We start from the raw sequence: 23,777 nt of genomic DNA, 5'->3' as shown, positions 1-23,777 counted from the left end.
GCAGCCGTAGATTCTGTGAAATTACTCAATCTCATTGTTATAGAGCCTCATTACCCCCTAGAGAATAGAGTCTAGTCAAATACAATTTTATAGAAAGGCAGCCTCTGGAGCATCCGGAGAAGTGGCAGGGAATCCTAATAGTGATTGGTCATAAACTGATAAGATGCTTTCGTTTAAGAAACTGATCTAAAATTGTGGAATGCTTAAACTGATGTGCTCTCCCAAATCTTATCAGAAAATGGACTAAATGCACATACTGTGTGTTCTCCCACTTGAATACAAGTTGAGTTTCTGCAAAGAATGCATTCGTGAGATAGTCAATATGACCCTGATGCAATCACAATGGATGCTGATTTGTTTATAACATCTGAGTTGCTTTCAGTGGCGCTTGATTAGCATATGCTGAGCGATGCATTTACACTTCCTTTCTGTCAGAACAACAATAGGTCAGGGAACTGGACAAATGTGGCCACATCTGATCTCTGTAATGGGTAACCAGTGAGGTCAACACTTCTGCCAAACATCAACCAATAACAACATTCCTTTAGCTCTGAAAACAAGATAAGCACCTTTCTGTTACTACAATAGCAAGATTGATGTGAACAAAACCTTTTGTATAAGTTTAATCTTTGCACCTTCCTAACTTTTTGTAGTCCTGTCAAATAATGAATCAAGACATAGTACATGAGGCCATTTTTATTTGTAAGGCGATAACCTTGAGGTTATGTGACCGTGTAGCATACTACTGTACTGTTGGATAATAATGTTTTATTAATGCATAACATGCAATCTATCATATGTAATTTTGAACAAAAGCAGAATACTGTGTATTTTATGGAAACCTATCCATCACAAAAGAAAAAGTACTTGATAATTATGACATAGCTAAGTCAACATTTTTGTCATAATGATTTTTATCTCATAAATCTGACTTTACCATCTCATAATTATGAATTAGTATTTTAAAATTGTGTAAAAATTTTAGTAGTATATTAATTTATTTATTTTTATTTTTTATTTTTTATTTTTGGACATAGCAATAACATTGGACAAACCAGATGCATTTTTTAAAGTGTTATAGCACATGTGGTAATTTTCAACACCTGTCCATTGGGGCTTTTACAACAGAAAAAATACATTGTCAAAAAAAAAAAAAAAAAAAAAAAAAAACACAGCACAATTTACAAATGTGAACAACTTTGGCCCATTTTAAGCCACTGTTTGAGCTCTCTGGTGAAGATGTTAATATTGTTCTGCAATTTGAATCCAATTTGGGAGCACACAATCCCCACTAACTGAGGCTCTGGTGGAAGGTCTAGAAGAGCCCTGACGCCTCTCCATGAGCCAGAGAACAGTGGTGACACACAGTTGTTCAAACATTTAAAAGTAAATTTCAACATACTAAAATTGACCAAATTTTCAAAAGTAAAAAGCTTGTGCTTTTGAATGATATCACAATGATGCCATCTCATAGTTTATTGTCAAAGATCTTAATTGCCTGTTTATATAGAGAAAAAAACTGGTTTCAAAGTGGACGCTGATGTCTGTGACCATGCAGTTATACAGTATGACAGATGTGAAAAAAGCATTGTGTGCATAAACAATAAAGCCATGTGATGTGACAACTCTCCTCTTATAAAACGAAAACAGTTCAGACTTGATTTGACTTTCCTGCAAACATGGTTGTCTTGACTTTGAAACTTCAGGTGTTTATCCTTGGATTTATGCCCAAGTATTTCGTTTCATGAACCTCATGAATGGGTTCATGGTCTAAATGAACCTCAAAGATGCTGTCAGGGGACCTCTGGTTGATAGAAAAACACTTTGAGAAGGTTTTCTGTGTGTTTAGAGTTAAATGGGACAGCTGAAGCCATTTTTTAACCCATAATTAAATATTTGTATATTATAATTATGACAAAGTATCTTAAAATGTACTTTTCAACCCATAGTTTCAGCTTTTTATCTCATTATTTTCTCATAAAAAGTCTTTCTAACCAACAATTTGTCATAATAATGACATTTTAACTTTCTAACCCACAATTTCTACTCTTTATACTTTATACTTTTTATACTTTATACTTTCTATACACTCATAATTATGAATCAGTATCTAATGATTTTGATATAGCCCTTTCTCATTATTTTAATCTAATGTTGACTTCTGTAGTCCTGTCATGCCACAGTATGCAGTAAGAAGTTCGCTAGTACTGCTTCCCTTGCAATGTTGAAGGTCTTGGCTCATGAATATTAATTAGCTTACGTGACTGGACGCTGCAGAGAGGTCACCAAGCAACGTCAGCGTCACCTAGTTAATATTCATAAGCTAAGCCCTTCCACACAGTGGTGAATAGTGTGAGCTGGCCTTCTGTTCTGAATCCGCTGTGTAATGCTGCTTTTGTAGAAATGACTTCAGTTATAAAGTAGGAAAGAGTGTGGATTGGTGGAACACTATCAGACTAAACAACTGTAAACAGGCTATGGGGTAAAATCACTATCCTACATGTCTGCCACGATCTGTAGCTACAACTGACTGTAAAATAAATAATTTACAAAACAAAACTGAAGTAAAACCATGTCATATTAACTTTAACTGGGATGTTTAGAGGTTTGTTACTGATCCACGGTCTACCTTCTCTAACCAGCTCCTCAATTTTTGGTCATAATAGGTTAGTTTATGATGATAAAACGACCAGCAAAGTCTAGATAGGAAACATGGAAAATCAACTACAATCAGCTGCATGTGAACATCTTGTTCCATGTAGGCAGGAAATATCCAAATGTTGTATGTTTTATGATTTGTTACAGGTGTCCCACGTTACATCTTCAGCTAAAGTGAGATGGCACAAACCCTCACAAACCTCAGAGTTTTCTACAGCAGCCTACAGACCTTTTCTAATCCAATAATCATTTGAAAAGCACCATAAATCATTTGTAGGATGGTTCTTCCATCATGTGCTCGCTCAGCATCACAAAGAACCCTGAGACAATTATTAATGACTGTTACATTTGATTATCTTCAGAGACGGGCAATCGGTCATAAAACCTCTTTGACCCACTTTAACGGAAGGTCCACTTTTGCTAAAGGTTCAGATAGGCATGCAATATAATCCGAGACGAAATACAGTTTAGTATGAACTGCAAGCTTTGCTGAGAATAAGTTGCGATGTGATCTCCAAACGATTGCGACTAAGATGTATTTAAATTCTGATTATTTTGCATCCAGTGTGCTCAGATTCTGTGAAGAGGAGAGTGTGGATGTGTAGGCAGTTTGCCGTGGAACAGGGCGTGCATGAGGCTCTCTAGATGGACTCGCGTTCTCGCGGAGCCCGTGGCGCGCGGCGGAGCGCAGGACTTCTGGATGAGTGCACGAGACAGCCCACGTCCACTGGAAGACTTCAGCCTGACTCTGTAGGCTGCGACAGCTGTCTGTGACTCCTGGTTGCTGCACAGAGCCAAATGAAGGATAGATAGAAGCCTACACGCGGAGGTGGAAAGGACTGACTCGTTTTCGGAGAGGGAGACGCGATCGGCTCCGGAGCTGATGTTTATGGATTTGAGGAGACTGTACAACACGGATTTTCTCGTACTTCACGGAACGTTAACGGATTTGACAGCTTGTAGGCAAGTGCTGACTGTTTTTCTAAGCAGAAAGGATTCGGTTGAAGTGACAAACATATTCCGTTTAGTATAAGGACGGAAGCGAAATCAACGCGACCGTGCATTTCATCTGTCCATATGCTCGTAACGCGCAAGTCCCCTCGCGCAACGCTCCTGTTCGTATTTATGGATGAAGCGCGCGCTTTGACGCACCATGCAGTGTAACGAGACTTGGTTGCTTCATATTTCAGTGTGATAAACCCTTTAAAGGAAAAAGCAGGTTGCCCCATTATGCACATATTTCCATATATGTGTATAATTCATCCTCCTGTTGGTCAGAACTGTGCAATATTGAACAAAGTTCTGGATTAAATTATAAAAACTATATTAATAATAATAATACGTCTTGCGCTGGTAGCTGGTGGAACTATACTAATGTTCGTTCGTTTCGTCTTTAATTTTGTGTTTGGATGTGTACGAATACGGAAAGACATAAAATATGGAGAAAATACATACTAAATATAAATTAGATAGATAGCTACGATTCAAATAAGAAACAATGTCGATAAAAAATAAATGGCAGATTACTTTTACTCCTTATTTGAGACGGTTTCCGTGTAGCTATAAAATCCATACAGTGGCTCGTTTTGAGAGCTAAACGTCGCTGCTGTTATTGTACTGACTGTAGTTAGTTATTTTGGTCAGCAAGATCAATTGTCGCTTGATATAAAGGACAGCAGCCGTGTCACCCTTCCACGGCGCGCGACTGCGAGGGCTGGAGTGTCTCACAGAGGTCTTGGGCTCTTATATACGAGAGGTTGGGCTCCGTGTAGGTCGGGCTTTGCATATGTGTAATCAAACCAATGAGAAAGCCCTGCGCGTCTGGCACACGGCAGAGCAACACACTCTGGGAAGAAGGGAAGCGTAATTTAGGGGGTGTATCCCTTGTTTAAGACGCTGTTATGGCAAAGCCAATCGCCAGATGTTTGTGCTCCTCACTCAGATTTTGAGACGAAGCAGAACGCCGGGTTACTACGCGCAGACTGATTCGCGTCTCCAAGCCACTTTTAGCCAAAGTCTATCTACACGCGATCTCTCTCTCGCTCTCACTTTACGCACAGGATTACGCACGTCTGCTCGTCTATTTCGCGGAGCTGCAACGTCTTTTCTGTCATTCTTTAACAGGCTGAAGGGAATGGCCAAGGAGAGAGGAGCGCGGTTGGGAGAGCGCAGAGGAAACCAGAGCTGAATGGCAGGATGCACGCGACCTGAAGACGCACAAAACCCCGCATTTCATCAGCGCGCAGACCTTTTTATGCCTTCTTTTGGTCTCCTTCCCTGCGAACGAGAGGAATTACCCCTGTTCAACCATTTACGGATTTTCTTTTTCCTTCATTGTTCACATTTTGAATATTTTCACACGCAGAACTCAAGGAATCGAGGATGCATTGTGGATTAGTGTTGATCCTCTTCACGGGAATCTTTCTCATCGTCAGTGCTTTCAAAAACGGTGAGTGTCAACAGAAACTTAGGCCGGGTTCACACCGCAAGTTTCAGCAGAGCAGAAGCAGCGCGTTAGCAGCAGGTAAGCAGAGCAGAAGCAGCGCGCGCCTATTTTGCTTTCACACCGGCAGCGGAGGCAGCGCGCAACTGAACAGCAGATTTTGGTCAGAGTGCTCTATAATGGGTACGTTCGCATTGCTTTATTTCCCATTTAAAATACATTTAAATAAAAAGACTAGGCAAGAAGCTTTTTAAATTAATAATTTAATTGTTACTTTTGTTGGATCTTTGTTTTGCTGTCTTTGTTTTCCGTGCAGTACGTGTTGTTGATAGAAGAAAGGCCATCGCGCTATATTTGTTATTAAGGAGACTAAAAAGAGTAAAAGAGAGGAGAGAACGTGGTGCATATTACCATCTTGTCACTGGGTTTGTTTGCAATCAAATTTACCAAAAAACACCATGAAAACCAATTTAATAAACGGTTTTAAATTATGTGTGTTGTAGATGGTTCACAGCCTTGACTTCCTGCTCATCTTGAAATCAGCATTTACTTGTTTATTATATATGCATGTATCACCTGCTTTTGTTATTTGTGTGCTTATGTGTAATTTAGAAATTGTAAATAAATGGTTCCAATTGAATCAATTTTGAATCAAATATTGAGTTGTTTGCTCGTGTGCCAGCGAAAACGTCAAAAACACTATAAAATTAATTACCATCTGCAATAAGAGCCGCTGCAACTTCATCCCATGCTTTTTCCTTCTCCTACAAGTCTTTATAAAGTACATTGTGTGGATCATAAAGAACTTGATATTTCTCAACTTCCACAATGAGACGAGTGTCGTCCATTATTGTCTTTCCAGGGGCACTCTGAAGACCACCGCCTGTGACACCACGTGCTGTTGTTTATGATTGTTAGCACGACATCCGTTCTTCTGCCAATACATAGGCCTAGTTATTAAAAGAATACTACTAATAATAAATAAATCTCCAAGGCTAAGCTAGCAATATAAATTATTTAAAGTTGTTTTTGTATTTCGGCAAAAAAAAGTCTATTTTTGGATAGAACTGTAAGTACTTTAACAGATTTTGTAAAAAAAAAAAAAAAAAAAAATATATATATATATATATATATATATATATATATATATATATATATATATATATATATATATATATATATATATTAAAAATAAAATTATAATAAAAAATATAAAAATATGTGGTTTTAAATATCATACATTTTTTATGTAATTTGCTAAGAACACAGTAGATATCATTAATGCAAATTTTGGGCAAATTTTCGTTTAAGTACATGTGTATTTTGGCCATGATCCTGATCATTTTGGCCATGGTCACTTTATCTTCTATACAGATTTTTTATATTAATTTCCTTTTCGTAACATACTCTAGTTCTTGTTAAAACACCCTAGATGTGCTTTTTTTGTGCAGTTAGAGCACTTTTTGTGTGAAATCATATTTATTTTGTCCATCAAAGGTGTACTTTCACTTTAACTGAGCGTCAGCAGCGCTGCAAAAATAGACCCAGCGCCGAAACGATCGCGGCACTGCTGCTTCTGCTCTGCTTCTGCTACGCTCTGCCGCGCCGCCTCTGCGTGCGGTGTGAACGCTCTCATCTGTTAACATGGGCACCGAAAAAAATACGCGCTGCTTCTGCTCTGCTGCAGCTTGCGGTGTGAACCCGGCCTTAGAAATGACTTTTTCGTGGGATTAGATGGGGAAAGCCTATAAAGGAGGGGTTTCCTCTTCAGACTGGTCACCTGCTCTCACCTGCTGCTGTTTCTGACACTGGAAACATGTCAAATCATTTTATCCAGTTCTTCCCGCTGTTCTATAAAAGCACAGACCGTGGACAAATGTGTTCGCAGGATAAGATGTGTTTTATAATCATTTAAATTACTAATATTATTGTTCGCAAAAAGGTGAATATTTATTACATGTCTTATTATTTTACATTATATTATTCATTTACATTATTTATTACCATCAGCATATTTAGGCGTATTACCTTATATTTCTTAAAAGATGAAAGTGACGTGTGCTTTGAATTTTACAAAATGTAATGAAACACATTTCCGTATATACTCTATTCATATTTGAAAATAACTTAATTACGAATTATATGGTTGTTAAGTTATATCATTCTATTAAGATAATTAATAACTTTTTTTCTTAAGTGCTACCTAAAGTTTTCTGTTCGTCTAATAACTTTAAGCCCAATTAGTCGTGAATAAGTTTAGTTAAATACTAGTATAACTAATTATAGTTATAAACTTTGTGAAAATTATTACTGATTGGGCCCTTTTGGACATTTTTATTATAAAAAAGTAATTTACAGGTATTTCTATTATTTTTTTGAATGCATTAAACTTGCATTGAGAAAATTCTTGACACTTAAATTCTTGAGACTTAAATATCTTGAGTTGTTTTTTATAATTGCATATATGTTATGCAGGCAGTTTTACACTGAAGCGATCATATTTTCTGTCTAAATGTGTTCATGTTTTTTAAATAAAAGTGAGTGTAGATATGTAAACATGTCCGTTACACCGTGAGCCATGTGGGGCTCCAAAAGTTTGTGTGTTGTTTATGGATATGATTAAAATTCAGTGTTGATCAGCTGTAGAGTGGTTGAAAGAGCAAATAAATAAAACATGAGAGAGACAAAGGTCATGCTTCCCTCCCACATAATGACATTAAATGTAGGCAAAAATATCAAGCCTTTATTTAGAGCTTAGAAATAGGTCAAGAAATGACTAGAGGAGCTTTTCTCTATTTTAGTAAATGTCTGGAGAGAAATGGCATAGTCGTTCTTATGTCAAACTACAGTAGTGCTGCTGTATTAGGTGTAATAATAAACCATTAAGACAGTATCACATTGAACGTAGAATGTGTTTGCAGCATGGAAACAGTTTTTATTTTCACTTTCTCTACAGTAGTTGTGAGGTGTTGGTTGGTGCGACTGGCCGATCAGAATGATCTTTCTGATAAACCTGGTTCAGCTATGTTGGTGCCCAGAATTTCCGCATGAATGATTTGTATTTTCTTTTCTTTCAGACAAATGTGGGGACAATATCAGAATCAGTAGTGCAAATTACCTGACTTCACCCGGTTACCCGGTGTCTTACTACCCGTCTCAGAAGTGCACATGGGTGATTACAGCTCCAGGACCGAACCAGAGGATTTTGATCAACTTCAACCCACACTTTGACCTGGAAGACAGAGAGTGCAAGTAAGTGTTCAGTGTGCAGTATTTGGTGTGGAGGTGCGCCACCTGCTGGTGCTGCTTGAGTGTGTGAAGACGTTCAGCTGGTGTGGAGCAGACACCGTCATGTGTGCTTGGCTTCCTTTAGTGCTGATTTCATTTACAGTTGGTTTTCCAAAAGCATTTATTTTTTACTTTTGTGTAAATGTGTTAAAAATAACACAATTTAAGTCAACACTTGTATGTGTTGGAGTTTCCCCTACACATTGTGCTGGCAGGTGCCAAAAGGTGAAACAATTAGGTATTGACAGCTAGTTTTGTATTTTAACTTCATGATTCAACAGTGGACACGTGGTTTGGTTGGTGCAGCTTGTTTCCAGTCCTCTCTCTCTCTCTCCTCTCTTTCTCCTTCTCCATCCGTCTGTTTCCTTTGTTTGTGCTGGCGGTCTGAGGGACGTCATTGTACTGTCAGAGTGTGGCTGACTCTGTGACTGTATCCCCTCCACCCAGATAGTCTTCCTCCTGGAGTCCTTTGTGTTCGCTGAATGCCGCTTATTAATGACACCGTTTATCAGGATCTTTACCTTTTCATGTGTCTGTAAACCTACAGAGATTTACAGCCCCAGATGACCCCGCGCTGTCTGCTCATAGGGGGTCCGTCTCTTCTGAGAGGTCAGGTTTCGCTGCCCAGAAACGACCAGACACACACACACACACACACACACACATTGGAGCGAATGGAGCATGGATAGACACATGGTGAGGACATAATGAGCCCTCCTAATGATATTATCCAGCAATGGTTTGTCTGTGTTCGAACAATTCAAGCTAAAGAATTGCAAGTTTAGCTCATGAGGAAGTCAGAGGATATAAATGAGTTTAATGTGAGCTCTTGAAAGTGTACTGGGAACTGTTTAGGATTGGAAAACACTTCATAATTGCAATTTGAGATCAATTGCAATTTTTTGGACAAACTGGATACTAGCCATTTTTATTTTCTCATGATTCACTAATGCTCTTTAATCCAAATATCTTAAAAATCGATTAAAATATAACAGCTTGTTCCACCCCTGAAACACATCCAACAACCTAATTAACTATATAAGTAAGTTGTGAATGTCGTTTTGTGCTTGCTTTAAATTCTTAAGCAGTCATTTTATGCCTACATCTGTATCTCCAAAATGCTTGTTTATCATATGGTTTTGCATTATGACTTTGCATGTGGTTCATAAAACAGCAGTACAAGTTACGTTAAGTGCTAACTTGAAGACACACTCATGCCCTTAGAACTCAGCTTCAGGGCTTTCTTTCCCTTCCTAAAACGTGCTGCGGTTGTATTTCCCCCTCCGAGGCAGCGTGTGCCATTCACCAGCATTCAGTGCCACTCTATAATCTCCCCACTTACATCTATCATTTTAAATTGCTGTGGAGAACAGCCATTCAAACAAATTTAAAGTTGTTCAGTAATTTCGGTCGTGATAGGCTGAAGTTATGAGCGACAGAGATTGACACCCCACCACCACCACCTCTATCGCTAATTCAATTCGGAGACCAGATACACATCTGTTTGGTGGATCTGGTTTCTGCAGAATAGGTTTTTTTTTTGACTCCCAGATTCAGCTGGACACACATTAAGGGCATCTTGCATAATGGAAACTGTTGATGGCCGAAATGGCTTCTTTATCAGATGGACTGCCGAACGAGGGAAGCTACAACACACGCTTCAGTGCACCGCTAGCAATCTAATTAGCAACAAATGGAACGCACATGCTCAGCATAACATGTCCGTTATCAACAAAGCAAACAAGAAATGCTTCGTGTCCACTTGTGAAAAGAAACAGCTGCCGGATCAGACTCAACACTGGGTGTTGCATGCATGTGATGATCTCTGGCATGTTTTGTTTCTGACCGGAACAAATGGACAGATTGAGAGAGGTTTTTTTATTTACTTTTGATTGAATACTTAGATAAATATAATTGACTATTTGTAATATTTGAATATATTTATTTTCTGTTCTGATAAAATGACCTGGATGGACTGCAAGTTCATTTAAAAAAAAAAGGGGGAGGGCAACATTGTAGATTGTCGCACTGGTGTATTTAATGTTGTTAAAGCATATGGACTTCAGTGAGGTCATAGTGTGAGTGTGTGTGTGTGTGTGTGTGTGTGTGTGTGTGTGTGTGTGTGTGTGTGTGTGTGTGCACTGTGTTGTGTCAGAGGCCTCCCTCTCCTGATAACACATTCCTCTGACAGCACTATGAATCATTGATGCGCCCCAATCCGCTGACCAAACAAAACCATCAAACATTTCCTCCCGATTGTTACATTCCTGTCTTGAAGTGGTGAGGGGATGCATTGGATGGAGGAATTGTTGAAACGTGGCAAAGTACAGAGTGTAGCTTTGCTCTCAAAAGAGATCAGCTTTACTGCTTGAAGCAGTATTCTTTGTACCTAGTCAGAGAATGCACAATAATGGCCGGTCTGTTTGGATTTGTGCATGTGTTTGCTCTTGTGAATAGTCAAGATGGCATTCAGAGAATGCTTGCTCAAGATTGGTCCCAAAGGAGGCCAGTAAAAGGCCCTCGGCTAACCCTAAGTCAGAAAGCACAGCTTTACAGTGACCAACCTTCAGCGCCGCCCTGCTGGGTCAGCCCACAAAGTGCCACATGTCCTGCAGAGAGAGCAAATACAGTCTTTGCTGGCCAAACAAACCACACATCCTGGATCTGTGCTGCTCGGAGACTGGGACAAAGCTGATTAGTCATGGAGACTCTAACAGTAGATGCCTTTGATTTAGTTCATAAAGAAGATTTAGGGTTAATTCATATACAGTAGATACACGCTCAATGGCTCCGCTACCATTCAGTTGCTCGGATGCCCTGCTGTTGATGTTTAATAATGGTGTGTCTGAGAAACCGAGGATAAGAAGAGAAAGGGTAAAATAGTAGATCTCACAAGTGTTTGAATATCAACACGACTCTTCCACTCAGGCAAGGTCTTGATCCATTGTTTGCGTGGGCTCCAGTGGAACAGGGGCCCCATGAGTCTCCTCTCCCCCACTGAGAGCTTCCATAGCCAGGCTGGGAATGGCCGTAACTCTCCCTGCTTCTTCCAGACACCTAACGCTGGCCCTCTCCACTCCTCCACAACGAGTAAACACAGAGAGAGCCGTATGGCATGAACATTCATCAGCGGTTGTCACGGAAGGGAAAACCAAAGAAGTATGGAATGCAACAGACCTCCTTTCATCCTCAACGATGAGGTTTTTTAGAGGGTTTAGGGAATGCTTTGACCTCTGGGCAGTGGAGGATTGGGCTGACAGAGATTGTTTTAAATACTTATGGCCCCTGTTAACAAACATAAGCATGGCGATCTATTGTTAGGGAGGGTCTGGGAAGTAATCGTAGGATCAAAACCAGCAGCGGGTCATTAGTGAGCTGTTGATGAGAGGTAGAGAGTTGTGCCCGACTCTGTGCTCCTAAAACAGGTGTACCGCTCCTGTTTCGTTTTACAAAGATGGCATTTTTTCTCTTAACGGTTGATGTGCTTTGTGTCACCAAACAGACAGAAAGCAGACCGCAAAGCAGGGATTTTTGTTTTGCTACCGCACTGAGTAGGTCACTGTGTTGGGAGGTTGTTTCTTGTCTCTAGACTGCTCCTAAATCATATTTGTTCTGGATCTGTGCTGGATTCTGGGTACAGGGAAAGGAGGCAGCAGCTGTCATATGAAGCAAGAGAGAGGTGGTGTTACTAAAGCCAGTCCAGATGGAGAATGAGGCATAAACATTGAAAAACATACACAATAGTGCCCACATAGGCTAACGTTTACTGTTGAGAACAGGAGAGAAACCAAACTAAAAAGATGTTGAAGATTCTGTAGAGCTTTCAAAACATTGCTGTTTGTTTGAGAATCCTGACCAGATTAACATAGCAACCGTTTTAACCAATGGCATGAGTTTGGGGTGTGGCTATGTGTCTGGTCGACCAATGACATCTTTTTGTAAAACCTGTTTGAAAACAGTTATTGTTAGGCAATCTTATTGAAAAATGCCTTCTTAACATACAATTTAATCTAGAAATTGTACTTGTGAGATCTACTGTTTTACCCTTTCTCTTCTTATCCTCGGTTTCTCAGACGGTTTAAACCATTGTTTATGGAAATGTCCCCAAGTGCAACTTTTTTTGGGAAAAAGTTTTAGACTTTTTTTTTTTTGTCTCTGTTGTTAAAGCACAATGTTCCTAAATGTCCTGAACCCTGTATACTAAATATTTTCCTGTGAATTGCACTTTAACTAGCTCTGATAAGAAAATGTTGATATTCTATTATTACAAGTAAAACTTATAGTAGCTTGTCATTGGGAATACATAAAAAGCCCTTATTTTACACAATGATTACAAGAATTGTCTCATTGCTTGGCTCTTAAAAAGATCACATATATTGTTAAGGGAATTCCTTAGTATGGAATCCCTTTATAGGATTTTAAAAAGAAGCTGATCCGAATCTATTTTCTGTGTAACTTGGTTTAACATGCATCACTTCAGGATATTGGTGTATACCATTGTTTTGACGTGTATGTGTATTGTATGTATATATGTGTTTTTATATTATTTTATTCTTATTTTTTTATGTTAAACGTTTCTACAAATCAATAAAGAGAGTCTTCTCGAGGAGATCTCAACAATGTTTCCGACTATGCTCAGATTTGAGATAAAATCAGATTTTCAATGTGATTTTTTTTCTTATCAAATTCATCCAGTAGCGTGTTATCTGAGCTATGTTATGCACATTCAGTTTATAGCTCTGAAATAATTGTTTGTGTTCTGCATTTTCCACAGTCATGCATTTTCCCACTCTTGGGCAAGCATTTCATCACCTCATTTTCTCCTTGGCCCTCTAACCCTCTCACATGACTCTGAGAAACTTGAGGTTGTAAAGTGGTCCGGCTAATGAGAAAGATTAAAGCGGTGTGTATATTCCTGCATGTGTGCGTCAGGGCAAGGGGTTTTCCGCTGCTAAAGAGCTTCACCTTGGCCCGTGTGTTGGAAGGACGGGCTGATTGAAACTCTCTCTCTCTCAGTGACATCTGCTGTCCTCCCTGCTGTTCTGTCACTGGCTTGATTCATGTCCTCCTCGTTCTCTTGCGCTCCGTCTCTCTCTCAGAAAGCCTAGGCACTTCGCCGCTCGGCGTGAGCTTATCAATGAGAGGAGGAGAGAGTGATGAAGTAGGGAAGTGGGGAGAAAAGGGAGAAAGTGTTAGAAAGTGAGGAGATGGAGGAGGCAGATGGATGGATAGGATGTAAAAAGTAAAAGATTGAAATAAAAACACGACAGGATGTGCAAGCTATAGTTGGATAAATGCAGCTTAGAAGCAGGAGTAAGCCAAATCATTTATGACCAAAGTAGCTGCGAACCTCCTCCCTTGTTGCAGTAAAGCACAGAAGCAAATCTCAAAATTCTCTCACTTACAAAAGAATGATGAAGTTTCTAAAGAGAATTTGGCAAGGTCTCCCCAGATTTCCACACAGAACAGATTTCCCAGAATGGAAATTTCTGTATTCTGCGGTGAGCCATCGAAGGTGAACAAAATCTTGCTCATTTCCATTTTGTTCCAGCCCAGATGTTCTTGAGTAGATCTTTACATGATTACAAGTTACATGATTAAAGAAGAATTTGTTCATCTCACCACTGGATTAAGATTTGAAGATATTACTTTGTGATATAATAATAAAAAAAGTAGGTAAGGAAATCTGTTGTCAAAGAAAACCCGTTGATTAGTCAATTAGCTCTGAGGCCATACAGTATGTGTGCTAGTGTATGCCAAAAAATTATAATGTGCATAAATGCATGGGCGTATACATTTTTGTCTAATAAAATGTAACCTTAAGTATGAAATATCATTTAGCAATAGTAATATGAAATATTACAGCACAGGAAAAGGATTAATCTACAGAAAGTAAAAGTTCTTCATGTCTGAACTGCTGCATTACACGTGTAAAGATGCAGTGGAACAGAAATCCCTGAGTTTGTTTAGATGAAGCTCATTAGCAACAGGGCAGTATGTTTCCATGCAGGGGCCCAAATATGGAATCCAAGAACTTACGAGAAACAGAGAGAGAGAGTGAATGAGGGGAAATAACCACTGCTTAGGAACCAAGAGTTGAGGTTCTCAGCAAGATTGGTTAAAGATCTGATTTGAGACAACCTGGTTTTTTAAGATCCCCTAGAGAGAAGGGCCTAAGCTTTAATTGATGTGATCCTGTTGTAGAGCTAATGCACCATGTCTGCACATGCTGGCCTTGTTTAGTTTGCTGCCAGAGCCGCAAATGGCCCTTTATTTTTGATTGATGGGGCTCCTGCCCAGCTATGGTTCAGCCCACACCGCTCTGAGCTTAGGGGACCAGTTGGAGGGGGATTTGGGTTTGATCAGGTTCAGCTCCACTTGGGCCCCACGCTAAGGCAAATTTAGTTTTTCAGGTTCTGTTTCTGAAAATGTTGTGTTTTTTGTTGTTGTTAATTTAGGCTTTGAGATCTTGTTTTAAGAACTTAACTTTCATCTCATTGTATTTGTTTTGCTTCAGTTTGAGAGCAGCAGAAGGCAGTCCGTCTTCGTTTTCTCTGCGACGGTGCTGGTAGTGCGTTTGATGGCTGGAAAGAGACAGTGATGAATGGGGCAAAGGCTCTCTGATTGAGCTGAGGCAGTTCACACACCGCTCGCCCGCCCCTTTTGTTTGCTTTTCTCCTGGTCTTGTCTTTCAGCAGGCTGGTGTTCGTTTTAGGAGGTTTGTTTGTGTGCGAATGTGGTACTTTTCTCACACTATAATTCGTACTTAAATAGCACATGTCCCAAAAGCTGCAAACTGACCTGTTTTAAATCAACCCCTTGGTGGGATGTTTGTGGTCTTGTAATGTTTCAGCCTCGATGCCAGCTTAAGTCTGTCAGTCCCTCCTTTCCTATCCTCTCCTCCAGTTTCCAGCAGGTCCGCTGGTCATAGCATGCATACTGAGCTAATTATCTTTCACGAGGTCTCCAAGTTGGCAGTGGCAGTGTGGGTTTGTGAATGGAGAGGTCATTTTGCCCTCTAAACTTTGGCATCATCTTTGGCATTGGTACTTTTATTAAACTGTCGCACGACAAGACACCACACATATGCATGCACACACTTTGACACAAGCACATTTCCCGGGCTACAGAAGAATGCACCGGAATTGCAATGGAAAGAAAACAACACACCACCTGCCCGTCTCAGTGTGTACCCTCTAAAGTGTGTAATTCCAGGAACTTGCATTCCCTTTGAAGATAACTGACAGGAATGATATCATGTGAAAATGTTTGTGATAATCAATAAGGACACCAAAAGAGTAAGGAAACTAGTCAAATGACAAGATGTTGAAACAAAGACTTGAAGACTTGCAAGGAAAGCAAGTTAATTGAACTACTCACAATGCAGTTATAAGCAAAGTTTCATCTGGAAGAAAGAAATGAAACTGGACACGTGACAGTTGGGGGAACTCCAAGTGTCCCAGTACGTAGACCTGGGGGACTCACGTCCATAAGCCTTTAGTTCATTCTTTCTCAGTCTTTCTCTTTCTGCCTACCTCTTTCACGAACACCACCCACTGGTTTACCTCTAGTTGACCTCCTTAATGTTTCTGTTAATTACTAACTAGAGAGCACATATTAGATTGCAGTATACATTTGGGCCTGATAGTATTGTAATGGTTGTTTTCTTTACACAAACTCATTGTTTCATACTGTATGAGAACAGTCATCATTTGTGCCTGATTTTAACCCTACTCTGAAAGTCACTAGGTCGTATCCATGTAATCAGTTTATGTCTATGCCGAAAGTTGATTTATGGGTTATTTTATTTAATAATGGATTTATATATACATCCATAACAATTGTCTGTTCTTGACCTTTTTTGCTGTTGGACTAGTGACATGGGTCAGACATTCTAGCTCGTGGGATCTTGTTATATATCTCAGAATAATTAGTATTGTAATTAGCATAGCAAAATGTATTACCTTAAAGCTGACCCTGATTCTCTTTACACATAATAGGAATAAATTTAGTCCTCATTAGAGGAGGCTCATGTCACCTTCTACCACTGCCGAATCAGCGGCAGCCCAAAGGTGGGAGACACTGGCTGAAAATTGCTGAGAGGGGGGGTGGTATTTTTAATAGAGGGAAGTGCTCATGTGCCCCTGACCCCCGCCAGCTACCTCCCTCCACCTCAAACTCAATCCATGTCCTTACTATAGCTTGACTTTTCATCTTCTTGACCATGGACCTATCTCCCGAGAGCTGGGGCCACTCTGGCTCAGTAATAATACCCCCTATCAGATGTCAAGGTGGGACAAATGCTGGCTGTTCTCTTAGTAATGGCCAGTGACAGAGACTGAATAAAGACCTGTGTCCCTTGTACACCACATAGTGCAATTTCTTTTTCCATTGTCCTGTTCTTGTACAAAAGTGGATTTTTGTTCACTCTTTCTCTCCTATGTACAACAACTGTGACTACTGATATTATTTAGATTGCATTTTTAGCTTAATTCCATGTAGGCCTAAATATAATCACACAGTACTGGTTCTCAAAACATTTGGACATCAGCACATGACATCAAGTGGCGACCTAATTTAAGTACTGCCTTTGAATTCATCTAACTGTATGCTTATACATTTTGCACATAAAATTCTGCAGTTAACTTTTAACATTGTTTAGCTGTAGCCAAGTTAATAATGTAATCTTCCTAAATTGCAGCAGGTTTGCAGCAGCTTCCTCCACCATGTCATTGCTACACTTAGGTTAAATCTCTGAGGTAAAGTTAAGCCAATTTAATGCAGTTCCTCATCATATCCTGTCAGTGGATGACACACAGATATCCATCCTGCCCTGCTGGTTGAAGACAGAACTTCCTCAAGCTACTTCAGCTGTGTTTGTATTGGATCATTTGGGAATTGTACATTAGCAAAGAAGTGTGGCACTCTGATGAAGCCTAACCGAGCTCTGTGCTGTGGCTCGCTTAGTGTATGTGTTTGACTTAATCAGTAAATGCATATTTGCCATTTTGCCCCCCGGGCAGAACTCTAATTAATTGCTCTTGCTCCTTCCTCCAACGAGAACAGGATGTTAGATTCTAAATTAGGGCATTTTAGGATCTAATATGCCTTCTGTGATTCTTTGAATACTAAACCATAAAGCTTTCTGTTTTCCAGCAAAATTGCTTACATGGATAATGACAGATGATGGAACGAGGGGAAGCAGAATTGTTTGCTGACATTCACTATTGTGTAGGAGAATTAATAATTTAGTGGTAGCACAGTGGCCTCTTTGTCTTTTATTTCGTGGCAAAAATGAATGGATTTGGAAAAGGAAGGACAAGTGCTTGTCTCAGAGGTGTAAACAAGAAAAAAATGGAAAGCTTGCTATGTGATTGCACATTTCAAAACTTTTCCAGAGCATTATTGTATCTTATGGTATTCTCTCTCAGCCTTTACTTCTACTTCTTTTATCTGGTTATTTGCCTATTATTAAAGACTGTAGTGAAACTGCTAGTAGTACAGTATGCAATAATCAAAATTCTCAAAATCCTCAAAATACTGGAATTCATTAATGTGATTGTTGGGAATCCGTGTCTCTCTGAACTGCCTAATTAGCAGTGCTAATGAATGCGGACACGCTTAATCCATCAATGTTAATAATAATTGCCATTTATGATAGCGTGTTGCACGGTCTCCTGCACAGCACCCATTCAAAATTTATTAGCATCTTAAAATATGTCTCGTGGATTAAGCATGATGCTTTAGACCTCTCTGTGATTGTGGCCACTGCGGATGGGATGGAGTAATTTACTCTCACAGAATTGAAGAGTATTGAACCGCTTGACATGTCCACACCCTTCACCAGCCCTACACCACATGTGCTCTGTACCACCCATTATTAAATGGTGCTATTCTAATCACTTGGGTTTGGGGATGAAGGATGAAGAGTGGATGTTTGGATAGACACATCTGTCACTGAGGAATAGGTATTATTTGCACCTGTTTTTAATTTTCTATTAATTCTGATGTCGGCAAGAATTTGGGAACAGTTCAGAAGACAAAGTCTATTTAAGGCCAACAGCACAAATGCATTTTGTAAATGTGCTTTCACACTCAAGTCTAATTTCTAATTTTTCTTTGTGTAAATATTATTTTGGCTGCTCATAGAACCTATTTCAACCAGCCATTTCAAAAGATACAGTATAGTAAAAAAAATCAACAAAAGCACCACTAAGCTCAGTTATCATAAAACTCAGGGCTAACTTCTTAGCCATAGCCTCAAGTCATGGTCCCTCCCTCTACACGCTGCAACAGTCACATGTAAGCTAATAACTCCATCAGGGAGTGTTTTCATTCTCTGTACTGTTGTAACAGACTCTGGTCCCAACCCCAGTTCCAATTTATTTATTTTTTTGTCTGTCTCACCAACATTTTGAGTGACAGCAATGAGGTTATTATCGTTCCAAAGGCAGCTAGCGGCTGCAGGAGCCCATTACAGTTGGCTTGGTTAGCGCTTGTCACATACTATGGAGAACGGTAGACAGTTATGGTGAGCGAGCTGCTACCTTCTCCGCCTAAAGGCTTGAGGTGTTAAAATAGAAAAAGAATAAATCCAGCTTCCTGCATGGAAATGTTAACCTCGTTCAGTTTGGTGGTGTTTTTTTTTTTTTTTGCACATGATGAACTGTTCAAGGCTTTACTTGTTTACTCTTTCTTGAGGACAATGATGACTTGAATATCCTCTCATCCATCTCAAAGGAAGAGATGAGAAAAGAGTGATTGTTTTGAAAAGGGCACATCGAACCTAATCTTTCCCTATGGTGATGGATAAAGTGTTCTGCTCTATTGTAGATCATGCTGGAGATTGGCGTCATCTCGGTCATATTTTGTTACTGTGAATGCTTACGGGGGGTGAACGTATCAGTGTGTTCTGGCTAGTAACAGACACTATTCCAGAACCTATGATAAATTGTTAGCTTGTGGTTGATTGTTTTAACCCCAGGCGTGCAAGTAAGGGCTACCTTTCTGAACGTTCTGGATTGTGTAGTCATTACTATCCCTGCGGACAGGGTTGTCTGTTAACATCACAAGGCAATGAAGCAAAGGTTTCTGAGAATTAGATTCATCCTTTTTGTTTTAATTTCCCCTTTGGATTGGCAGGCTATTTTCATCACTATTATGGTTGAAAGTGTATGTGTGTGTGTGTGTGTGTGTGTGTGTGTGAGCGCGCGCACAAAGGGCCCTTAGAGACTTCTTGGAGGTTCACAATCCCTAACAACAGTCCAGTGGCCAAAAGGTGGGGAGGGGATGCATTAAAAACAATCTGTCCGCTGTCTCTTCTGGGGTCATAAAATGAAGCAGGCGGAAACCTGGAGAAGCGAAGAGGTGGTGTAAGACCTGGGGCAGGTGGAGTGGTGTCTGGTCTGAGAAATTGGGATTCTACCTCTCTTTTTGGCTTCAGGGTCCAAACTCCATTTTAAAATTGGTCCCTGCTGTTTTGTCTTGATCTGTTAACAAACTCCATTTCACAGTTCCGCAAGTTCCCAAAGAAATGGATTAGCAAATACTGTTCTACACAGCGCTCTGGGAAAAAGTCTTTCTCTGAATGCAAAATGGCCTCTGCAGTCAATCCCACAATGCCCTGCAGATGATTAGCAGGGCCAAGTTGGCACTGAGGATCCACTGAGCTTGTGGAATGGAATGAAACTGTACGCAGCCTGTGCCGAGTAGTCTTTAAAAACAGAAATGAGAATGTGGCTAGAATGCTTGAAGACATTTTTTCATAAGCAGCACTGGCCTTGAGGCGACTACTGCAGTTCCATCTGCATCTTATTCTAATACCTCCCACTCCAGCTTTACAAGGTCCATCTGTGTTAGGGAACAAGTGCCGCGCCTGACTAAAAAATGCCAAAAACAAGATCTCTGCAGGTGCTAAGACTTTACGGGCAGGGAGAAGAAGCCTGCCATTTTTCAAAGCTGCAGAAAAAAGGATGTCTTGAGAGAGCTTGTAGTACAGTATAATGTTAACTCCGCTGGTTGTGCAACGGTGACTGTGATTCTGTGACAGACTGTTGAAATCCGATAACACACCTTTGATTCTCACCGCACCACTGAGGACGAAACGACTTCTTAAACCCACAAATCTTTGGATGGATAATGCTTGAATCAATTTTTCAAAGGTCTGGTCACGCTTGGCTTTGCCTAGGTGGGATTTAAAGTAGAGAGAAAATCTGTGCTTGCGTGTGTGTGTGTGTGTCTAGGTGGAGGTATCATTCAGAAAGCCATAAGAGCAGGGAGAAATTACCAGCTGAAAGAGGAAGGAGAAAGCAGAACCGAAAGATCTTAACAAGACTGATGTTCTCCATCTTGAGCTGGGATGCTGCTGTCAAAGATCTTACACATTACCACACCAAATTATCTTCACAAGCTGTGTTCAGACCAGTCTCTGATCAGCTACAAAGTGCACTCCCTTTTTAAAAGAGTGAATTTGGTTAGGATATTCTGAATCAGTATACTTGTTGAATCTGGAATAACATCCCTATCATTCGAATATAAGCCAAACCTTACCCTAGCAATAATCTAGACCTAAAATCTAGGCCCCAAGAAAGAAGCATTAATCCCAGTCCTAACCTATCCCAAATGAAGGCCCTGTCCCGAATGCCACCTTAAACCATTGCAGTACACTTTTATGTCCACACTTTTGTAACGTAATTAAATATATAGACTGTTGGGTAGTGTGAATTAGTATAGTCTCAGCAAAAGAGCACAATTCTTATAATGGCTGTAATGAGTGCAGTGAAACCTATGACAAATGGGACGAAATTGTACATTTGAGATAGGACTTAAAAATCTAGTTTTTCTGGCATCAACAAGGAAATGTTGTCTATGTCTAAAACAACCTTCCCATCAACCAGTCAAAAACGTCTTTTAGAGTCAGGGCTAGGGCCTTGAACAAGATTCTCACCAAACAATGATTTCTTCCTGGGTTTTAGTGATCGGGTAAGTCTATGTTTATTTGAGGACTAAGGATGTTGCTCCAAGAGCATGCTTAGACTTGAATGTCCAAAATGCACAAAAATGATGTTGGTGATCAGCATTACCATCACTATAAGCTTTTGTTCTCTTCGTCTTCTCCTTTTATCTTGATAAAACAGTCTTTCAGAGCATCATTTGACCTAACTTAAGTAAATCAAGCTCACCAGAAGGCTAGGCAAGCCAGAATGATGACAGAAAACAATAGAAGTCTTTGGGAGAGTTAATGACTGCTTTTTATGGCCACTGTGCCATAAAGGCAGTGAGTTAAAAACGTAAGTGCATTGGCTGGATTCCTGTGTAAATGTACCATGATGAGGCTGAAGGTAGACTGAGGTCTGATAAAGGAGAAAAGGAGAACAGAGCTTGTTTGTGTGGGTGCAGGAGGGATGTTTCCACAGCTGGCCTTAAGAGGAAGAGGGCAGGGAATAAAAAACAGAACAATGTAAAAAGAAATGGCACCAAGCACAAAACAGCAAACCCAAGCCAAAGAGAGTGAGATCATAGCCCTGCAAATATCACGTGAGCAGCAAAGACTTCAAAGCTGTCTGAAAAGAGCACTGGGTCTGTTTATGTGTTTACACATGGGGTTCTTTAGATTGTGTTGATATCTGTGTCACTGACAAATTAAAAATGTAACAATCAAACAATAAAGCGCTTATATTTATTGTTTGATTGTTACATTTTTAATTTGTCAGTGACACAGATATCAACATAAAAACCTTACATAATATTGAGCCAACCTTACTTTTTCATACACAAACAGTCATAAAGGTCTCGAAGGGTCCTCGGTTTTCCCTATTTTTTTAATAATTAGCATTTTCGCGAATTACTTTCTCCATTCACATATTTGCATGACTGTACAGTTGTGTGGCATTTTTGCAGAAGGTGTAGACTTTCTTTACCTGTCAGTTTAAATGCGTTTAGTGTGTTTTCAGTGTATATATAGCATTACAGCGGCGGCACTCTCTTCTGCTGTGACTGATGGAGTTCTAGGCCTCTTCCATCAGACCAGCCAAGCGGAGAGACACGGGTGAAGTCATCTCTACATTACCGGCCCCTCAGGGGACCCGATTTCAGAGAGCGGCACACTTCTCATATTCCGTCCCAACCTTTATATCACTGAATGCACAGTATGAGATGCGCCCCAGTTTTAACACCTCCCATAGCCGCCCTGGACACACTAACACACAGACACACATTCTGCTGTCTGCGATACCTCCATTAAATTTTCACACATTTCCTCCTGTAATGTGTGGCAGGTGGAATATACCATTTTCTTGAGCAGGGAGGTCTGCTATTGCATATCCACGCTGTTACGCAAATTAGTATATATTTAGTATTTCAATACTCCTCTCAACATGAAATGAAATTATATTATGCACAAGCAAGATTTTGGTTTATGCATCCCTAATAAGCTTGGAGAAACCAAACTGCGATTCTTTGAAATGAAATAGAATGTTCTACTCCCCATGATGCTTTGCTCTCCTTTCCTCCCATCGTTCATGTGGTTACAAGTGTCAGGGGTGATTAAACGCCATGGAAACAAGACCTTGCTGTCAATCAAGTTCCATGCTGAGCCCACCCCCAAATGAAATTCACTATTATTATATCAGTATGCAGAGCGTATCGTCCAAACAGACTTAAAACAGAAGAGAATTCACATCAGCTTTAGTTGTTCATCCGATCTCGCTCACTAGCTGAGACAGGACCTCCCACCCAATACCGTCTTGTATTACAGACACAATATTAGTTCACATATGTGTGTGCACGTAGGTTTTGTGTGTGCATGTGCTGCCGTTTGTGCAACAGTGTTCCAAACTGTCACAGACTCAATTATGCGGCAGCACAAGCCAGTAGCTTTAGGGTCGAAATTCTATTTTGAGGAGAACTGGAGCATCTCTGTGTGTGTGTGTGTGTGTGTGTGTGTGTGTGTGAGAGAGAGAGAGAGAGAGAGAGAGAGAGAGAGAAAGACCTGTTTTTTTCTCATACTTACTGTACATACATACTGTTGGTCCACTCACATACTGTCAAACGGACATGTAAACAGGATCGCAATCTTATGCCATTTTTAGCTCTATAACATCCACACATCATGATACATTTTTGTCGATGTAGATTATTGTGTTAAGTGTCACTGTGTATCATTTGATATATATATAGTAGTATATATACTAGTTCATTGCACATCTTTTGTTTGCATGTTGATACTGGGTCATTGACAGTATTAAAAAAGTGAAAATACTGAACAAATCTAATATAAAATGCATGCATCAAGTTCTTATTAGTATTATAATTTGTATTATCTTTTTTTATTTTCCTAACAAAATGTGTACATATATATCTACACATTTTCAAGTTACTAGCACCTAGT

The 23,777-nt window shown here is 39.9% G+C and overlaps 1 protein-coding gene across 5 annotated transcripts in view; it reads left to right on the top strand.

Annotated features, from left to right (window-relative positions):
- Window positions 1-3,116: 3,116 nt before the first annotated feature.
- Window positions 3,117-23,777, top strand: part of nrp1a (neuropilin 1a) — a 62,187-nt gene continuing 41,526 nt past the window's right edge. The window contains exons 1-3 of one of the 5 annotated variants that reach the window (XM_052542630.1): window positions 3,117-3,621; window positions 4,783-5,107; window positions 8,179-8,353. In XM_052542630.1, the coding sequence (XP_052398590.1) occupies window positions 5,041-5,107; window positions 8,179-8,353 (242 nt within the window). In that variant the 5' untranslated portion in view covers window positions 3,117-3,621; window positions 4,783-5,040. Of the gene's footprint in view, window positions 3,622-4,386; window positions 5,108-8,178; window positions 8,354-23,777 lie in introns of those variants that run through there. The other 4 variants (XM_052542633.1, XM_052542629.1, XM_052542632.1 and 1 more) reach the window with 4 other exon arrangements.

Source organism: Carassius gibelio, chromosome A24 (assembly GCF_023724105.1).
Source record: "Carassius gibelio isolate Cgi1373 ecotype wild population from Czech Republic chromosome A24, carGib1.2-hapl.c, whole genome shotgun sequence".
In the NCBI taxonomy this organism is placed as follows: Eukaryota; Metazoa; Chordata; class Actinopteri; order Cypriniformes; family Cyprinidae; genus Carassius; species Carassius gibelio.
Note: the sequence above shows the minus strand (reverse complement) of the source record. Positions and strands in the feature narration are given on the sequence as shown.